Source organism: Thalia democratica, chromosome 2 (genome assembly GCF_965202585.1).
Source record: "Thalia democratica chromosome 2, ktThaDemo2.hap1.1, whole genome shotgun sequence".
Lineage (NCBI taxonomy): Eukaryota > Metazoa > Chordata > Thaliacea > Salpida > Salpidae > Thalia > Thalia democratica.
In genome coordinates, this window is record NC_139166.1 from 63,221,122 (window position 1) to 63,238,503 (window position 17,382).

The following is a 17,382-nucleotide window of genomic DNA, read 5'->3' on the forward strand; positions in this document are numbered from 1 at the left end:
AGGTTTTTAGTTTTTTAAAATTATTAGCTCTGAGAAGTTGTTTACAATTTTCAAAACTGACTACTATTTATGAAACAAGGATAAAAAGTAAACCATAAAAACATACTTTATCTGTAAAAAAACTTATTACTTATCCACTGAATATGCTAAATGTTTTAATTTTCAGTTATTTTAAATGTAAATTTAACCATGCCTATTGATGAGAGAAAAATACGTCAGAAAATTAGGAAAAATAAAGCTAAAAATAATGACAAGATCAAAAAGGTATTGAAAACTAAAGTAAAAACTGTTGATGATGCAAATAAGTTGTCTGAAGAAACTGGTGTTAAAATAGTTAAAGCTAATGTTTCAAGTCTTACCAAAAAAGTTAATTTGCAAAAGTTTAGTAAAACAAGTGAAAGTAACACCTCAGATTTACCATCAATTAAAAACGAATGTAAAGAAGCTGTAGCTCAAGTGATAGTATCTGAAGATAAATCTTTTGCGTCTCTCAAAAAACTTGGCGTCAGTGATCTGACTCTCAACGCAATTGAGGAAGAGTACGGTTTTAAAACAATGATGGAGATCCAGCACAAAGCCATTCCACCTTTGTTGGAGGGGAAAGATTTACTGGCAGCCGCCAAAACAGGCAGCGGTAAAACTTTGGCGTTTTTAATTCCTGCCGTTGAACTGCTTCACAAATGCAAATTTATGCCTAGAAACGGTACAGGTGTGATTATCGTTTCACCTGTACGTGAACTTGCCGTTCAAATATATCAGGAATTACAAAAACTCATGAACGGATACCATTGTCAGACATACGGTTTAGTCATGGGTGGCTCTAACAGATCAGAAGAATCAAAAAAGTTAGCAAAAGGTGTCAATATTGTTGTAGCTACACCAGGCAGACTGCTTGATCATCTTCAAAACACTGCAAATTTTCAATATAGAAATTTACAATGTTTAGTGATTGATGAAGCAGACAGAATTTTAGACCAAGGGTTTGAAGAAGAAATGAAGCAGATTATTCGCTTAATACCTAAGAGAAGACAAACAATGTTGTTTTCTGCTACTCAAACTAGAAAAATAGAAGATCTTGCACGTATTTCTCTGAAAAAAGCACCCATGTATGTTGGTGTGGATGACAAAAAGGCAACTGCTACTGCAGATGGTTTAAATCAAGGGTATGCAGTAATAGACTCTGACATGAGATTTAGAGTTTTGTTTACTTTTCTTAAAAGGAATAAAGATAAAAAAATAATGGTATTTTTTTCATCTTGTTTAAATGTCAAATATCATTGTGAGCTTTTTAAGTATATAGATGTACCGTGTATGTCTTTGCATGGAAAACAAAAGCAAAAAATAAGAACGAATACTTTCTTTCAATTTTGTAAATCAGAAAAAGGAATTTTGCTTTGTACTGATGTGGCTGCACGAGGTCTACACATACCCGCAGTTGACTGGATCGTGCAATATTCTCCTCCAGATCAACCAAATGAGTATATTCATCGCGTTGGCAGAACAGCAAGAGGTAAAAACACCAAGGGAAACGCGCTTTTGTTCTTGAGACCTGAGAAGTAGGATTTCTTAACTTTCTAAACGAAAGAAAAGTTCCTGTCAAGGAAATAAAATTTGACTGGAAGAAAATTGCTAACGTTCAAGATCAGTTGGAAAATTTGATTAAAGCAAATCATCACTTGCAACAATCTGCAAAGGAAGCGTTCAAAAGTTTTGTTCGAGCTTATTCATCGCATTCGTTAAAATCTATTTTTAATGTTCAAAAACTTGACCTTGCAAAATCTTGCAAGTCTTTTGGTTTTGCCACTGCACCTTATATGGATATAGGAGTGCATAGTAAAAAAAACGCTAAGAACGCTTTTCGTGGACCTAAACATAAAAGGAACAAACACTAGTTATAGAAATTAATACTTAGAAGAAATTTTAGAAATTTTTAAAATATATTTATAATATAAATAAGTTTTCAATTTAAAATGTAAAAGAACTGAGTTGTTTATATATTTAGCAGTTATAATCTTGAAAACTAAGTATTGTTTTTTGTGTTACCATGTTTTAGGTTTACTGAATTAGAAGTATTTTAAAAATGTTTGAATAAAATGTTGTTGCCTCGTTCTAAGATTGTAGTCAAATTTTGTATAATATTAACAATTAACACTTAGTATATAAAACACCTAGCTTACTTTTTTTTTTCATAAATATTGTACAGCCGAAACTCTTTTTGTTATAGTAATATGATAAGTAATAAATTGAAATTAAACCATTTTATATTTTATTTATTTCTCTAGTTTTTATCAATCCCTTAAAAACAATTAAAAGTATCTTTTTTTGTTATTTAAATAATGTCTTGAAATATTTCACTTACATTTGTAAAATCAGAACTATCATAATGAAGTCTTAAGTTGATTAAAAAACTGGATTTTTTCAATTTATTTAACTGAGTGATATTAAGGCCTTAATTAAAATTAGAGCCTTTAGAAATATTTAAAGTTTACTAACTCGTGTCAGTTTAAAAGTATAAGGTAAAAATTGTAATTCGTAAAATGTTTATACTTTTCAAAAAAAAATTATTTAGAATATCATTTGTTTAAACATTGTTGTATTGTATACTAGTTTTATCTCGTAAGCTAATAGGAGTTCTATCTATTATCACCAGTCTTAATTTATAGACCTTTAAGTACTTTTACTTATACACAAAATTTGTTTACATAGATATTCATTGTCAATAATTCTTGTAATTTGGTTGCCTATGTTTAATGTGATTGTGGACTTTGTGTTTATACAGTGTTTATAAGCGTCAGGCTGGAATTATTTTGTTATTAAATGGCAAAATTTACTTTAAGTAAGTGACTTACCCGATCTGGTCGCATCTTAACTTAAAAAAGATCATTCTCCGTGTTTTAGTTTAAAAAAGATCTGGTTCTGCTAGATGGCAAACTAAATACAAGATAAAAACTAGTCATTCTAATAATAACTGAAAGAAAAAAATATTTCGTTTGACAATAGTTTGTCTTTTTTAACTTATTACGTTAATTTTTTTTAAAGTTTCGAGTAAAAGCCAAAAGTAAACGATGATAGTTAAGTAGAAATATAAAAGTTTTACATGAAACTTTATGGACGTAATAATAAAAAAATATTTTTATAGTTTATTGACTTGAGACATAAATTAAAAGATTTAAATTTGTAATTTGGCTGAGTATCTTCAAAAAAGCGAAACTAATACAACAAAGATTATAATTTCAATTAAATTTTAAGTTAAATAATATTATTAAAAGTTTATATTGATTATACCTCTAATAACTTTCGATTTTACAGACATGCGTTGCTAGTTCAAATTTTAAATAGTTTTTTTTATATAAATATAACGACAAAATCTTTGCAAAGCTATTAAAGTTAAGCAGGAATCATTCAGTTTAAATTTATAAACTACCACTGTATATGGGTAGGACTTTATATCGGTAGTTTTATTGATTGGGTATTTTTAATTGGAGCAGTTTTAGAATTAGTACGTTCATATGACATTAAAGCACAATGTTTATCATCAAGTTTAGAATCAAAAAGTGTAAAAATACTTTTCCAGTTTCAATAAAGTCTAATTCTTCTTCAACAAACTAGAATACTGTAATCATCTTAATTGCAATATCTGTTTTCATACAAAACTTTTTGTAGAAAATTTAAACTTTTTCTTTCTTGCATTATTTTTTTTGGTTTCGAACTTGACAAAAACAACTTCATTTAAGTTCAGAGATTTTGGAAATTTTTTAAGGTTGTTGGATAACTAAGGGTAAAATAACACCTTAAAAGTGTTTATTGATAGTGTACAATTTTAAATCAAAAAAAAGATGATAGGTCGTATCTCAAAAAATAATAACTTTTTGAAAAAATAATAAGTTGTTGTAGATAAATAAAAACCAATCTAATATTATTTAATTAAAAACTAATTATTAAAAGAATGTTTAAAAATGACTTAAAGTAACTATGTTTAAATAAATTAATTTGGTCATACCTAAAAAAATATTTACAGTATTGCTATATGAAAAAAAGGCATGTAAGTATTAGTTAATTCTACTTACAATTTTTTATTTTTCAAGTATATTTTTTTAAGCCCTTAATTTTTTCTGAATTTAAATTGTCCGAATTGGAATTGTCGTGCACTTATATCAAGCTAACTGATTTAGTTTAAGTTAAGAAACATTGTGTCGTTTGAAGTTAAAACAAGCAAACTTTTAAATAGAATAAACTTTTTTCTCGGTAATAAATCAAAATAATTTAAGCAACCTAGGTAAACATTATTATGTTAACTATTGTAATTCAATATAAAAAACAATCATAAGAATAATTATAAAAACAAATCTCGGGCTTGTTGCAAGTAAACAAGACCGAGATTTCCTTACATACGCAATTTTGCGCGGTATTAAACTTCAAATACTTAAGTTTTTTGTAATTTAACTGCAGGGTTCCGCAGAATGTAGATAATACAAAACTAATAGTTCAACTACGTAATTTTTTTTTTTTGCATTCATTTAGTACAAATTTATGTTGAAAGTAGTGTATTGTCGAAACAAAATGAATAAAAAAAACATTTTTTGCTTTTTAACAGTTTTACAATTAAATATTCTAATAGAAAGAGAATAAATTATAGCTTTTATGAAACATTTTTGTGCTTCCAGAAATATATTATACAATAACTGCAAACAAAAGTATAATTTTCAATTAAAAAATTAAAATTTAAGAATATCAATACACTAAGAAACATACTAGAAATATTTTAAATACTAAAAAATTGTGTTTTCATGGATGTGATCCTTCAAGCACTCTTTACAAAACACATGGCTGCATTCAAGGTTTGCTACATCACCTTGGCAGAGATCATCCATGCAAACTTCGCATTCGAAAGCGGAACAGCTTGTTTCAACACATTTGTGTTTAACCGAAGCCATTTTTTTTGTACTTTTTCGTTCTCTTTTCACTTCGTTATTTAGAGCAATAAGTGCTTTATCAACATTCCATTGGTTGTTTTGGAGCCGGCGCCTGGCATATGGCTCACTGAGATCACTTACAGTTGACTGGAGGATTTTAATTTTTGAACTAGCGCTTTCTAGAACGTCGCGTTGAGATATCTCTTCGAAGACTGAAGCTAGAGGCTTCCTTTCAACAACTTGCATTTCATTTTCACTGTCACTGTAGTTGTTGTCAGAATCACTCGTTTCAATGTATAACATTTCTGAATCTGAATCCATTTTGCGTTTCTTGCGGGGAGCTTCTCCTCCAGTTGATTTGCGGACTGTTTCTTTTGTGCGGGTCATGTTGTAAAATGTGAGGAAATGAAAAAATTAGGCTTTTTATACACTTTTCACGGTAACAAACTTAGGCGAAGTAAATAGAACACTAGAGGCAGCAAAGCGTTTTTGTGAAATTTTAAATATTTTTTTTTACAAATTTATTTAGTTTTTTTGAATTGTACCTAAAAATGTTTAAATGGTAACTTTAAAAAAGTTTTAAGCTGTAAATTTAGAAGAAAAAATAACTTAAACTTTTAATTTATGCTTTTTTCATCTCAATAATTAAAATTTAAACATTTGTAAAACAATTTATGTAACAAATTTATTTTTAATGTTAGTTTTTATTATTTATCATAATTATTATTTTTGTTATTGTTTGAAAAGTGTTTTACTATTAATTTTTTTTTTCTTAAAAATATTTGAGGTAAGTTAAACATTTAGTTTAACATAAAGGTGTTTTGAAAACATACAAAAGTTTTAATGTAGTTTTTTATAATAAAGCTTATAGTTTTTATAATAATACCATTTAATTTTTACCACTTTAAATTTATACTATAGTGATAAAAACAGTGTTTATTTAACTCTTTTCTAAAAATCAAATATTTTATGAAAACAACAAAAATCAAAACTAGAAATAACTTAAATAATTAAAAAAATACTATTTTTAATTACAGTCAATCTTTGCTTGTTAACTAAAGGTAATAATAGCATTAAATGACTGTATATTAACAAAAAAAAATTTTAACTTATATGTTGAATAATAAAGTTAAAATTCTTATAAATAACCAGTTATAACAATCTTTTTTTTTTTGGTAAATTTTGGATTGAAATCTAGTTCTATCACAACGTTAAGTTTATAAAGTATGTTTCATTTCTTCTTCCTTTTAAATTTAATTTAAGTTTTAGAACGAGATAAAGCATTGCTACAAAACGTAAAATAAAGAAAAAAGAAAATGAGAGAATTCTAAAAATTCCACTAGTTGGCGTTATAATTGACCATTAGACGAGGTTCGTAACGATGCAATTTAAATTAAAACTCTCTGGACAATTAACCAAGAAATTGGTAAAAATTTAAAACAGGCCCTTTTAACAGCCACCAATATTTTAGATTTTTGTTATAATGAAAACTAATTAAGTTATACCAAATAGTATGTAAAAACACGGAGTTTTATAGTGAATTCTTTTTTTAATCAAAAGAAATAATAGAGCTAGTCATAGGTTTGTTCATAATTTTTATTTTGTTAAGTCGTGCTTCATTGCAATATATAATTAAAACAAAATGTATCTAAAAAAATCATTTGAGAAGTCAAGTTGTTACAAGCTCACAAACACAGTTTGACCACTGGTAGACGATAAGCAGTTACATTAGCCGAAGTTCGTAACCACTAGTACATATAATCATGTTATAAATTTCTTCAAATTTGTTTATAAGTATTAGTAGTTACGAACTTCGGCTAATGTTTAATCAATCTATCATCTATTCTATCAAATAATTAATTTTATAAATCATCATAACATCATCTTAGGACGCGAAAAGAGATTAAAATCTAAATAGTTGAATGGGAATTGAATAGTCAAGGACGTACTTTGATCGGATTCAGAGATTAATTATATTAAATATTTTGGCTCTTTTAGAGCCTCTATAACTATGAATCTTAACAGAATAGAATGTTTACTATGTAAAACACAATTTCAGATTTAAGAATTTTATCGTCTATTTTTTATCTTTTATTTACAATTTTAGTTTATACTACCTAAATTCATATATTTTTTGTATTTAAAGATAACTATAGTCATACTTAGTTGCCTAAAAGCCAAAAATTACTGTTTTTATATCCTATAAAAATTTTCATGATGCCTTTCGATTAAACTTTTGCTTACTCAAACATAAAATGCTTAACTTAATTTAATTAATTTGTAACATATATTGAATATTTTCAGTAAAAATCATTAGTTTCAAAATATTTAAATTATAAGTATCAATATGAAAAAAATTAAAAATAAAAGTTTTAGTTAGTGTTTCTTCATAATTTATAAAATAAAAATATATATTTCATACTAACTTGTTATAATGTATCAGTGAGTTTTATCTATAAAAACTAAAGACTATTCAAGACTATTTATATAAATTAGGCAAGATAGTTCTAGTGATGTATCTATTATACAAATAAAACCAAACAACAGTATTACAAATATTTTCTTAAAGAAAAATAAGCTGCTTTTGTAACTTTTATAAATCACTAGGCAAAATTTTTTTCTGGAAATGCTGCATCATTGATTTTAACCCTTATTTCTCATAACTCCAGCAAGCTCTAAATTTTCTTCTAATGTTTAGAGTTCAATGATAAACAATGCCATTATTTATAGCAATTCTTTACAAATTATTTTTTTTTTTTGCTTTTTTCAATTTTTTCCGCTATTTTTTTATAAGGAATATTTTGTCTTAAATTTAAAAAGAAATATTGTAACACTTGAAAAGTGAACAACCGCTGTTTAAACTGTTTATAAGCAAACTACATACATCTCCTTAATAACATATTTCTACTACAACATAACTTTAACAGATTTCTAACAGTGCTCTAAAACTCGCTTCAAAACAAATTTATTTATTAGTTAATGCGTTTGTTTAAAACTCAATATGAACTTGCTAAATTGTTTGACGTTATCTTAACGAAACCTACCAGTCGAGCGGAACGAAATAAAGAAACTACTCAAGTAAAACGAACACTTTTTGAGTTTCATAAGATCCATCATACTAAAATTATTAAAATAAAGGCGTTGACTTTTTTATGTTTGTTTAAACAAAAACAATAGGGTTTTCAAAATTTGTTATGTCAAAACTTTTATGTTAATTAATTGATTAAAATTTAGTTTAGCGCTGCTTAGCAGTTATAAAAGATTTCATTACAAGTTTTTTTAATGTTAAAAGCTTATGTTTAGTTTTGTACGTGAGCGTAAAAAAGATCGCATGTTTCAATCAAATTAATAAAAAAACTGAGTAGTATCAAAACACTTATTTAAATGTCATTTTAGATAGACTCATCAGTTATTTCGACAAAGTTTCCATCAACAACAAATAAATAAAAATGGCTTTTGAAAAGTTAAATTAAAGAAAAATTATATTTTATTGTATAACAACTTTGGACCGGTGATACTTTTAAAACAATCATCTTCTCGCTTTTAAATAAAAAACTAAACTTATTGTTTACATTAGTGTTTTTCTAAGAACTTTTCTACAAAATTTAGTGATGTTTTCAAAATTGATCTTAGTATTTTATACAAAATTGTTATTTTTAGGTAAATGTTTAAGATTTTAACTAAAACTTATATTATAATTATCTATTAAACTAATTTCGCAACGCTTACAATTAAAAACTTACATGTAAAACTCATTTTTCTGTTGCAGAAAAATCGATGAAGCAATGGAAAGTTTTAAGGGCGAAGCTTAAGTGGGAAACATTTATATAAATGGTACAAATGTTATTATGACGTCATAAACATCATATGAATCTCGTACGTATGCGTTTACGATACGTATTGTTTCAAATGTAAAAAGTTGTTCTTAATTTTGAACAACTACTATTATGGTTTTCGAAAATTGAATAAAACTCAAAGTATTGATTGGTATAAAGGAGATTTTTTAACGCCTAAAAAAAAAACCACAAATTGAAAGCTAACTTGTCGTGTGAGTCAGGAATCAACAGCTGTTTATAAGGACTTTCTATAGATGACATGCAAGATTTATAGAATTAATTTATTAGTAACTATAAAGTTATGTGATAGTAATCAGTTAGCAGTATTTTTAAATAAAAAACTAGTTATACAATAAATACTTTATACTATAACACTGAATAACGATTAATTTTTTTACTTTTAAAAACCTGAATTCAATTATTTCACAGAGTTTTTTTTTAAATTAAAACAAATATTCTAGTCAAAAACTTAAGAATTTTTTTTATTAGTTTAATGATGCATGGTTTATTTCTCATCAAACTGGTACATTCATTTAAAAAAAAATTTACTTTTACTAAATATAAAACATGTATAGATAGTTGATTGATATTTTTTACTTGGAGTTTTACCTATACTAAAAACTAAAAGTGTGAAACATTATATTTGCCACTGCAAGAATTAAAAAAAATAAAAATTATATAAACTTCTTCTTACCTTAACTTTAATATGCTTTAAGACCTAAATATTAAAAGTATTAGGTTTCTTAAGTGAATTTCTAGAGTTAAAATTTAGCTAGAAATTTCAAATTTTTTATTTTGCTAAAATAAACCTTTCATTAAAATTTAAACTTAAGCGTCGTATTTAAAAGAAGAAACTTTACTGTTTACTAAAGTACAAATGATTACAAAAAAAAAATCGTTATATGCATTAAGTTTGCTATTTTTAATAGTACTTAAATGTATATTTAAATACTCAATATATAAACTTTTATATCCGACCCACTAAAATGTGAAGTATAAAAAACGGCAAGTATTAATATTTTAATGACGTGAGTAAATTTGTTTTTTTAACATAAAAAAACTTCAATTTTTAAAAGGGCATTTTACTAACGATAATAATATAAGAATATACAAAACAAGAAATTGTATAATTTTCGCTAAAACATTTTTTATAATTACACAAAATGCACTTTTAAGTAATTAAAGTATAAAAAATCTTTAAAAATGAATAATTTTTTTCAAATTAATTGAAACAAGCTGTAGTAAAAAAGTAATAAAAAATAGCAAAATAAAATAGTATGGTTTAAAATTTGTATGTTGAAATCTTAATTGTGGAATATATATTTTAAAATAGTTCAAATTATAAGTAAAATTGACTCAAAACAACAATTGTATGTTATAAACAATAGTTTGAAAGTTTTATAACAATTCAAATTTATGTTTTAAAGATATTTTTTTGTTTGTTAAAATTTATAAAAAATTAACTATTTGTAAACTTAAATTATTTTTAAAGCAGTTATTCCAACAATGGTTTCGAGATATAAGGTGTTGTTTGTTATTATTACTACACTTTTATAAATCATATAGAAATAAGCATTTTCAGATGTTTAATTGAAATTCAGTATAGACTAATACTACTTAAAATATATTATGTTTTGAAATACAGTTTTTATAGTAATTTTCTAAAATGAAAGTAGTTTAAAACAAGAGCACAAAACTAAAAGTATAAACCGTTCTTTAATTTCTAAAAGTTTCATTAAAAAAAAAAAAAACATTATTCCATCAAAAGCTGTAAATGTGATCAGAAAAATTGAAATTAAAAAAAACACACTTTTAGTCCAATTTTTTTAGTTATATTAAGTTTCATGTTACTGTTTAATGTGACTGAAGTAATAAAAAATTTTTATTCAAATTCATGTGCCTTTTTATACATAACACGTAATAATTACAGGTAAAAATTTTGGATCTGTAACAAAATAAAGTGTAAAAAAACTATTTAATAATTCACGTTTACATTAAAATACATTGATTATAGAAACACTTTAAGTAGCTACCTAATTAAATGTAGAGCCACTAAATGAAAGCATAACGTGTCTGCATTGCATGGTTCAGTTCCAGATGCATTTTCAAATTCATTTCAGTGCTGAAATATTGTGAAAGATTCACACACATTTGTTGGACTTGTCATGCCTCGCTCTTCTATGATAGGAAAGTCCACCGTGAGTCATGAATGTTTGGCAACAAAATTTACATTTAAACACTTTTTCATCTGAATTTTTTGAAGTTCCAAAACCTGGAAAAACAGTTTTGTTTTAAAAAGTAATTTAACTTTACGTAGTTATTAAATCTTGAAAACGAGGCATTTTGAGAGTATTTTTTATCTAAATAGGTATGTAATTTAAAAAAATTTTATTTATTATAAAACAAAATTTAATAACTCTTTGTAATAAAAAAAACCTATACTTACCTACAACATTGTTATTTGAAACTTTTTATTTCAAAATCTTATAAAACTATGTTAAAACAATATTTTAACTATATTCAATACTATTCTATTTAACAACAATGAATAACTATTTTATTTTGTATGTTCTAACCACTTTCCTTTTAATTTTAATAAAATTTAAGAAACATTGTAATCAAGATTAACTTAAAGTAAAACTCTAAAGAAACTTAAAAAAGAGCTTAGTTTGATAAAACTATTTGTAAAACTTTTTGTATAACTTAAACATCAACTTTATAAAAATTTTAAATAAGACAAAAAATTAAAGTAACAATTTACTGACTTACTTATATTGAATGATACTAACTTTAAGTGTATCAGGGTTGAAACTTTTTCAAATAAAATCCATTTTAAGTAACTAAAAACTAGTCTGAGTTTTTCAAAAACGTCATGAGTTTATGAGAATCTACTATGAGCCATAAAAATGTTAGTAAAGCTTAAATATACAAAAACACTGAAATTGTAAAAAAAGGAGTTGATAATTAAAAAACTAACTCCAAGAAAAAAAAATAATGTGAAAAGAGTAGCATAAACTTTAAGAAAAACGTGAATGAAACGTAATTTTAGCCAAACAAGCCAAAGTGTGTTTATTCAAAATTTAAAGTAGACCTGAGTGTGCTGCTAACCGCTTACTTTACAAATGAATTTATAGTGAAAACAATATATATAACTATTATTCAACTAAATATAGTTAGAAGTAAACAAAGGCATTCAACTTACAAAAGGTGTTGCTATCAGACTTTTCCTGAGGAATTAATTTTTCATCAAACTTGTATTTTACTGTAGGGACTTTGTTGTCATCATTAGTTTTCACTGCATTAAAAATATTGTTTCTTCTGTCATCTACTGAAATATATTTGTTATCAGCGAAACTTTCTTTTGGCAAAAGTTTGTTGTCTGTCTTATTCTTAACTTGAGTGAAATTGATGTCTTTATCATATTCCATTGAAATAAGACTGTTGTTACTGCTTCTATGTGAAGCAATTGTATTCTTGTCATTACCATTTTTCATTGAAGTATCACTGACGTCTTTTGTGCTTGAGAATAATTGAGAATGAAACATTTCAACATGCGCTTTTAAACTCCATGCAGTGGCGAAAGGTTTGGAACAAACCACGCAATATTTCGCATTGGCGTCTTTAAAATTTTTAACTGTCTTAATGTTACTGTCATTAATTTTATTTGATGTTTTATAATTAATTTCCCTATTACTCTTCATTATATTGAGGTTATTGCCACTTATTTCTACTACTGCACTGACATTGTTGTTTTTTCTGCCTATACTTCTATCGTTGCTGTTGTCTCTTATTTTAAGGTCGTTGTCTGTGTTGTCAATTTCCGATGGAAAAGCATAGATGTCTTCACTACTTTGTGTTGGATTTAAGTCGCTGCTATTATTGTTTTGTAAAGCAATAATATCCTTATCTTTATTATTTTCTGATGGTGCATCCTTAATGTCTTTTGTATTAACCACTGCACTCAAACTACCACCTCTACCACTTCTATGACAATGTGTTAGATGTTTACTCAAGCTGTAGAAAGTACGATATGTATTGTGACACGTTTTGCATTGGTGTGTTTTGTGAACCTTATTTATATGCTGTTTCAAGTTTCCTTTAGTGCTGAAGTGTTTAGTACAAATCTCACATACGTTTTTATTGGGCTTGTGCTTTATCATGCGATGGTAGTGAAGCTTGTGCATGGTGTTAAATGTTTGGGAACAAAGTTTACACTTAAACTCTTCTGGCTTTGTCTTTTTTGTAGTCTGAAGACCTAGAAGCATGGTATTATAAAAAAAATATTTCAATTAAGTAGACTATATATATACAAACAACAATTATATTTAAAGTTAGTTTTATCTAAAATTTTACTTAAACATAACAAAACTACTATAAATAAACTAATATAAAACATAAGATTTAATATAAAAAATAAAATTACTATAAACTAACACTTACTATATTTTAAGTTTAACAAAAAAAATATTGTTTATCTTTAACCTCGTTATCCAATATTAATTATTTTCAAGGCTAAAAATTAATATTTCTTTAACATAATTTTTTATGGCTAACTACATTAAATTTACTTTACCCTTACACTAGATATACTGGAAATGATGATGAAGAGCAAAAAAAAGTAAAATAATAAGTAAAAAAGATCTTAGGCGAATTTAATTAAGGGTAGGGAGTACAGCACATTTTTTTTGGTCATAATGTAATATTTATTCAAGTCATTAGGTTTTGGATGTGTTTTTGTTCCATTAAAAAGAATATGAAAAAAAATTAAAAAATTAAAAAAATAATAATTGCTGCCCAAAAATTAATTTCAACCCCAAAAATCACATACTTTTCGATTTTTTCACTCAAACAGTAATAAAATAACTTCTACATCTCCTAAACTTATAATTTATGTCTTAAATGAAAGCTTATAATTATTGACATATACTTAAAGACATATTAACTGCTTTTGATGTATTATAAAGTCATAATCACCCCTTAATTTACAATTTCTGTCCATAAAATGTAGTGATAGGGAGTACAGCACATTCTTTAGTCATATTGTTAAATTAAAACAAGTATGATTCGGATGTGTTTTTGCTTTATTAAAAAGAGTTACTGCCCAAAAAACTGATTTCAACTAGTGATGTACCGGACCCAGATCCAGACTTTTTTTTCAAATTAGGATCCGGCCGGACCCAGATTCAGACTTTTTTTTCAAATTAGGATCCAGCCGAACCCGGATCGGGACTTTTTATTCAAATTAGAATCCGGCCGGAACCGGATTTTTTTTTCATATCAAGATCCGACCGGATCCGAATATCAGACAAAAATTTCAACCCTAAAATCACAAATTTTTCAGATTTTTTGACTTGAACAGTAACAAAATTACTTATACATCACCTAGACTTATAATTAATATCTTAAATGAAAGCTTATAATTATAGGCATAAATTAAAGATATTTCAACTGCTTTTGTTGTACTATGACGTCATTATTACTCAAATATGCAGATTTTGTCTGTACAATTGTATTTTATTTTCTAATATAAAAAGCAAGTTCTTCTGCCATTTTATTTTAGTTTTTTGATTTCGAATATGAAATGTGTCAAGTCAGCTATGCATTAAGATATTACTGATGTTTTGTCATTTTAATTACATGTTAATATATATATAAATACATTTTAAATAACTTCCCGTTATTAAAAAATTATAATCATTGAGAGCACCTGTCTAAGAATAAAATATCTAAACTTATATATCATAGAAAAAGCATGTAAATTTATTAAAATTAGTATAGTTTTAATTTAAGAATTTTTATTCATTTAAACAATAAATGTTTATCTGTATTATTTTTTCATTATCTTTGAGTATGTTATTGTTTAAAGTTTATAAAGTATTGTACATCTATACAAAGAAAAATTTAAGTTGTTAGTATGTTTAAACGTTATAATTATCTAATTTTAAAGTTTTTTATCAAATATTTTTTTTTGTTTTAAACTCATAGCAGTTAATTGTTTATGTATTTATTAATATAAAATGCTCGCAATAATCATAATTTCTAATAAACAATTATATTAAACAAGAAAGTGATTTAAAATGTATTTTATGTATATAAATATATATAAACATGCAATTGAAATGACTTTACATCAATAACATCTTCCTGCCTAGCTGACTTGATACATTTTATACTCTACTTCAAAACACTAAAAGTAAAACAGCAGAAGAATTTGCTTTTTATATTAGAAAATAAAGTACAATTTTACAGACAAAATTTCCATATTTAGTGTATTAATGACGCCACAATACAACAAAAGCAGTTTAAATGTTTTTAATATAGCTTGTAATTAATTATAAGCTTTCAATTAAGATATTAATTATAATTTTATGACATGTATAAGTAATTTTATTACTCTTTATATCGAAAAATCTGAAAATCTGTGATTTCGGAGTTGAAATCAGTTTTTTGAGCAGCAATTGTTTTTTGAATTTTTTTTTTCTAATTCTTTTTGTTAAAGAAAAAAAAAAACACATCAAAATCATAATGACTCATAAGTCCAGCAAACATCACCCAAGTACTCCTTACCCCTAATTTAATAGTAGTTTTGAATTTTTGATACTTATAAAAGTTATTCTAGAAAAATTTAGAAAATTTAGGGGGCCACAAGCCAAAGAGGAACCACAAAGCCCTAATTTGAAACTTACACTAGAATTTTTAGAGTTGATAAAAAATGAAAAAATCTCAGGCGATTTTAATGGTAGTTTTTTGGGAAAACTTGTTAGAGGTGGCCATAGCATGTAAGTTAACTGATTTTAGTTCAGTCTTTTAAAGTAAAAACTTTTTTGTATCTTTTTCATCAAAATTTAAGAAATTGAAATGTTCATTTATAAGTTTATTAGGATGTTTTGTAAAAGTTGCAATGCTTAGAAAAATTACAATACTAGTGGAAAATATGTATTTAATACGTATATAGCAATGCTATATCAATTAATTTTATATTTGTTTAATATAAAATTTCTAACTAAAAATAAACTAAAAGCTTTGGCATTTATATGAAGTTTAGAATGATGTTAATAAAAAATATGTCTTTTATATATATACTTAATTTCTTAGTAATCAAATATGTATCAAGATTAGTTAACAATGATTGACAAAAAAAAAACAATAAGGCAAATATTTCAGAACTAAAACTTTTTAATAAAATGTCAAAAGCTGAAGAGTTTTCCATATTTTGTGCCAATAAAAATAAATAAAAGTTGTTCATGCTATTTGTTTTTAAAATAATTTAAATTTCTATTTAGTTTTTTTTATAGCACCTTATCACAAATCTATCAAAACTTGAGTACTTTAATAACTTAAACTTTAAAACTGTAAAAGTTGCCAGATGTAAAAAAAAATAATAATAACTTTTTCAAATATACAAAAAAAAAACTACTTATTATGGAAAAAAAAACAACAAAATATAATTTATAAGTAAACAATACCAGAGTTGCCACTCTTTGAGACAAGAAACAACTGACTTGAACAAAAAAATTATTAAAGCTTGTGTATATCAAGCTAACAAAATGATAACAAAAAGAGCTGTTGTTTCGAAAAAAAATTCTTGATAAAAAATCACAGTGGCTTAGCCTGAGGTTTAGGAAGTATTTATAAAAACCAACCAGAATTTAAAAAAAAACATAATAAAAACTTGAGTCTTTTCAGTTATATTAAATTAGCCTGAGTGAGTGGAACCACTGGCGAAAGAGATCTAAAATTATTTTATTAATTAGCTTTTAATAAAATGATATAGACAAATAACTACTATTTGACAAAATAAGGTTAAAAAGGTAGATAAATCACTTACAAACAGTGTTGCTTTCAGAAATTTCCTCTGGTTTTGCACTTTTAGTGGGTTTTCCATCTACTATCATGGAAATGCTGTTCTCACTTGTTGCAAGTTGTATCGTATTGATGGAGCAACTGCTTACAATTCTTTTGAAACTAGAGTTTGTTGTTATATCTCCACTACCTTTTATTGTGGTAGAAATGTTGTCTTTTTTGTTTTTAAATGGAATGAAACTGTTACAGACATTGTTTTGCGTGGGATTAAATTTATTGCCTAAATTATTTTTCAATGGACTAAAATCACTACCTACATAATTTTTTATTGGAATTAAAGAATTGCCTAGATTATTTTCCAATGGATTAAAAATATTGCCTACAGCATCATTTACTAGACTTGATATATTGCCTACATTATTTTTAATTTGAATAAGATTATTGTTTTTGTTATTCCTGATTGAATTTAAACTATTGCCTACACTGTTGCTTAAACTACTTCTCAACATATTTAAATTATTGCCTGGAATATTTTCCATTGCAATGAGGTTACTGCTTACATTATTTTTGATAGGAATGAAATTATTGTCTATATTATTTTGAACTGGATAAATATCACTGCATACATTACTTTTTTTTGGAGTAAAACAATTTCCTATATCATTTTGTACTAGATTAAAATTAGTGCCAAAATTATTTTCTGATGGAGTGATATAATTTTCTACAGTATTTTGTGATTGGACAATATTTGTATCTCTACAATCTTCCACTGAAAGTTGATACTTGTCATCAATACGTTGTTCTAGAAAAAAAAATATTTTTCAAACTTT

General features: G+C 25.6%; 1 protein-coding gene across 1 annotated transcript; it reads left to right on the forward strand.

Annotated features, from left to right (window-relative positions):
- The first annotated feature begins 450 nt into the window (after positions 1-450).
- Positions 451-1,892, forward strand: LOC145828840 (ATP-dependent RNA helicase DDX18-like). The gene is given in 2 exon segments (XM_082936589.1): positions 451-1,549; positions 1,552-1,892. Coding segments are annotated over 2 exon segments (1,335 nt in total). The 5' UTR covers positions 451-555.
- Positions 1,893-17,382: the final 15,490 nt, after the last annotated feature.